General features: G+C 40.5%; 1 protein-coding gene across 1 annotated transcript; it reads left to right on the forward strand.

The window, feature by feature from the left end:
* Positions 1 to 322: 322 nt before the first annotated feature.
* LOC103212006 (olfactory receptor 4D2-like) lies at positions 323 to 1258 on the forward strand. The gene has a single exon (XM_007958004.1). It carries the CDS (start codon positions 323 to 325, stop codon positions 1256 to 1258), a length of 936 nt encoding a protein of 311 aa, XP_007956195.1.
* Positions 1259 to 4008: the final 2750 nt, after the last annotated feature.

Genomic DNA, 4008 nt, shown 5'->3' on the forward strand with positions numbered 1-4008 from the left:
GGAAGAACCTGACTTTGAGTCCAGGTCATCTGACTCCAAGTACCTTTCCACTATATTACACTGAGTTCATACAATTCATGGAGACAGGTCACATATGTTTCTGGGTAGCTTTAAGCTATATATATATTCCAACACCCAACTTGTAAACTCCCCAAAAATAGAGCCACTAATCTACACCTAATATTATGTTCTGGTTGTGAAGATGTCCATCATATGGACCTGGACAAATCCATTCTCAGCCTCTGAACACTAAAAGGGCATGTGGCAACTTCATGCATCTATGTCTGTGGCTTATTTTCCTTAGGTGTATGGAGAAAATACCATGGATCCAGGAAACCTCACATGGGTATCAGAATTTGTCTTCCTGGGTCTCTCACAGACTCAAGAACTCCAGTATATTCTGTTTCTGGTGTTCCTGTTTGTCTATACCACAACTGTTGTGGGAAACCTCCTCATCGTGGTCACAGTGACCTCTGATTCCCGACTCCACACATCCATGTACTTTCTGCTCCGAAACCTGGCTATCTTAGATCTCAGTTTCTCCTCAGTCACTGCCCCAAAGATGCTGGTTGACTTCCTTTCTGAGAATAAGAACATCTCCTACCAGGGCTGCATGGCCCAGATCTTCTTCTTTCATTTCCTGGGAGGTGCCATGGTCTTCTTTCTCTCTGTGATGGCCTATGACCGCCTCATTGCCATCTCTCAGCCCCTCCACTATGTCACCATCATGAACACTCAGCTCTGTGTGGGGCTGGTGGTGGCTGCCTGGGTGGGAGGCTTCCTTCATTCCATTGTCCAACTGTGTCTGATGCTCCCACTCCCTTTCTGTGGCCCCAACGTGCTGGATAACTTCTACTGTGATATTCCACAAGTACTGAGACTAACTTGCACTGACACCGCCATCTTGGAGTTCCTCATGATCTGCAACAGTGGGATGCTGGATGCTATCTGGTTCTTTCTCCTCCTGATGTCCTACTCGACCATCCTGGTGATGCTGAGGTCCCACCCAGTGGAGGCGAGGAGGAAGGCAGCATCCACCTGCACCACCCACATCGTTGTGGTGTCTATGATCTTCATTCCAAGTATTTACCTTTATGCCCGTCCCTTCAGCCCTTTCTCCATGGACAAGGCCATATCCATCAGCCACACAGTCATGACCCCCATGCTGAACCCCATGATCTACACCCTGAGGAACCAGGAGATGCAGGCAGCAGTGAAGAGATTAGGGAGGTACTGGTTAGTTTGTAAAAAGGAGTGACAATGAGTGGGTCACTTCTCTTTGGATTTGTTTTTCTGTTTGTACAGTGGCAAAAATAACTAAATCTTCCCTCTTCATAGTTTTTGGATGTATTGTGAACATGCTAAGAGAAGTGAATGAGTTTTGAGACTAAGAAACTCAGCTTTTCAGGAAACCTAGGGAAACATCTTTATTGGTGGCTAAGATTTCTAATGAAGTTTGAATACTCCCATGATACAAAAGTTGAAAAGGCAAACATTTTGTTATATATATATATATATATATATATATAATTATTATTATTTACCATAATAAGAAAAAAAATTGGATAACTGTGTTCCCATGGCCCCTGGAACCACATCCTCCCTTTTCCCTTCCTAGTGGGCAATTTTCTCTTGTCATGAGGCCATTCTTACATTGTCACTGATCCATTGTCAGTTGGTTGTATTACAGTATCTTTTCTCAGCTTGTAGTTTGTCTTCTCTGTTCTTTGATTTTAATTTTAGTGTAATCAGCTTTATCAATTATTTGCTCTATTTTAAACTTTTGGAATTTAATTTTAGGAATTATTTCTTACCTACATGACAGAAAGATATTCTTCTACATAGTTCTTTTCTTTTCTTTTTTAAAAACAACCTCAAACATACATAAAAGTTACAAGTATAGTATAAAATGTTTTTTTCTGAATGTTTGAAGGTAAGTTGTTAACCTGTTGCTCTACCATTCTGTAGTACTTCAGTGTGCATTGTCTACAAAGACATTTTCCTATATTACTGCCATATAAATATCAAAATTAATACAGTAACAATATGTTATTACCATTCAATTCTTAGATCCTATTCAAGTTTTGCCAAATGTCCCGATAAAGTGTTTTACAGAAAAATAATGTAGTTTAGAATCACATGTTGCATTTAGTTGTCATGTCTCTTAGACTCCTATGGTCTGAAAGAGTTTCTCCTTGACATTGATAACGTTGACACTTCCTAAGGTTACAGACCAGTAATTTTGTAGAATTTTCCTTAACTTGGGCTTGTCTGATGTTCCATGATGTTAGATTTAGATAATACATCTTTATCAGGAATAGGACAGAATTCATACTGTGTTCTTATTACATCCTCTGAGCTGTGTATAATTTTGCATTGTCCCATTACTGACAGTGCTGAAACCAAGTAAAGTAAAAACTATTTCCCCCACCCTGGTACCCAGATGGGAATAGATAAGTAAACTAAATTACCCTCAACTATTTCCCCACCCCAGGCAGATGAGTATTCAGTTCCTTAAAGAACTGAATGGAAGGAAAACATTCTTTCCTGCAGGTGATAGACTCACTAAAAGTGTCTTAGAAAACAACTTGCAAATTAACTCTGGCCTGCAGACATGCACAATAGGGCAGAAAGGAACAAAAGTTAAATGGGAACTGATCCTCTCTCCTCTGCCCAAGCCCCCATCAGCTGATGACAGGAAGCTGGTGTGATTAATGCCTCTGTGTGCAATCATCACCCATTTCATGCCCCAAATTCCTAAACCTTTTGTGAATATGCATAAACCCTTCTGACATCTACGAAAACTGTATTTTGATGCCATCTCCGGGAGTCAGATCTGGGTATGAGGATACCCCTACTCCTTGTGTTGCCACTTTGCGATAAATAATTTTCTCTCCTCTTAATCTCAGTGTGTAAACTGTTTTGGCCTGACTGCGCACTGGGCAGGGACCCGTGTTTGGTCCTATAACAGTGCTTACTTAGATTACTTGCTAAGGTGGTCATTAGTAAATGTTTTCTGTACCTTGAAACTTGTCAATATCTGGTTCCTTATAAAATTTCAATGTATTTATTTATTTATATCTATATGGGCTTCTGTTTTCCTCTTTTATTCATTGAGTTACAATCCGTTACTTTGATTATTTATTTTGAAGCTCAATTTGTCCTAGATTTGGCCAGTGGAGTCTCTTCAAGCTGGATTCTATGTTTTTTTTCATTCTTTGAGCACTTCCTTACTCTGTGGCACAATATAATATTCCAGGTTTATCTTGTACTTTCCCTGCTCCATCTCTGTAATCAACCATTTCTCCAAATATCCCTGGTTTCTTTTAGTGGAGTGTGGTATTTAGAAGCCAACATTATGGTACTAGGTGTGCTAATTGTTATTAGAGGGTTGCTATTCCTTCTATGCACATATACACACAGAATACATAAATACATATACATACACACATACACACAGAAACAGTCCATAGATTACAAATGTGAACTTATGAAGAACTCTAGTTCCCAACAAATGTGAACTTATGAAGAACTCTAGTTCCCAACCTGAGCTACCATATATATATATATATATATATATATATATATATATATATAAGCTCTGGTAGCATAGTGGCTAAAGCACTTGACTGCTAACCAGAAGGCTGGCGGTTCAAACCCATCAGCCACTCCTTGGAAGGAAGGTTGGGCAATTCTACTTCCGTAGTGATACTGCCTTGGAAACCCAAGGAGGGGTCGCTATGAGTCGGGGCTGACTCGACGGCACATAACAACAACAACAACATATATATATATACACTCCCATTATATGCTTACTTTGTTGATCTCCCTCTATGCATCCAGTTTCCCATAGCAGGACCATAGCTGCTTCCACCTCTCCCCAGATACTTTCCTCAGGCCACTCACCCTGCTCAGCCACCCTTCTTACTCCACTCAGGCCCTGAGCACCTCACATCAGGACATACCCCAATGTGGATACGCTCCTCGTCCTGCTTGAAGTCCCACCCT

This window comes from Orycteropus afer, unplaced genomic scaffold, assembly GCF_000298275.1.
Source record: "Orycteropus afer afer isolate SDZICR_OR568_19922 unplaced genomic scaffold, OryAfe1.0 scaffold00834, whole genome shotgun sequence".
NCBI lineage: Eukaryota > Metazoa > Chordata > Mammalia > Tubulidentata > Orycteropodidae > Orycteropus > Orycteropus afer.

Coding starts and splice junctions, on each gene's coding strand:
- LOC103212006 (XM_007958004.1), top strand. CDS start 323: ATGGATCCAGGAAACCTCACATGGGTATCAGAATTTGTCTTCCTGGGT.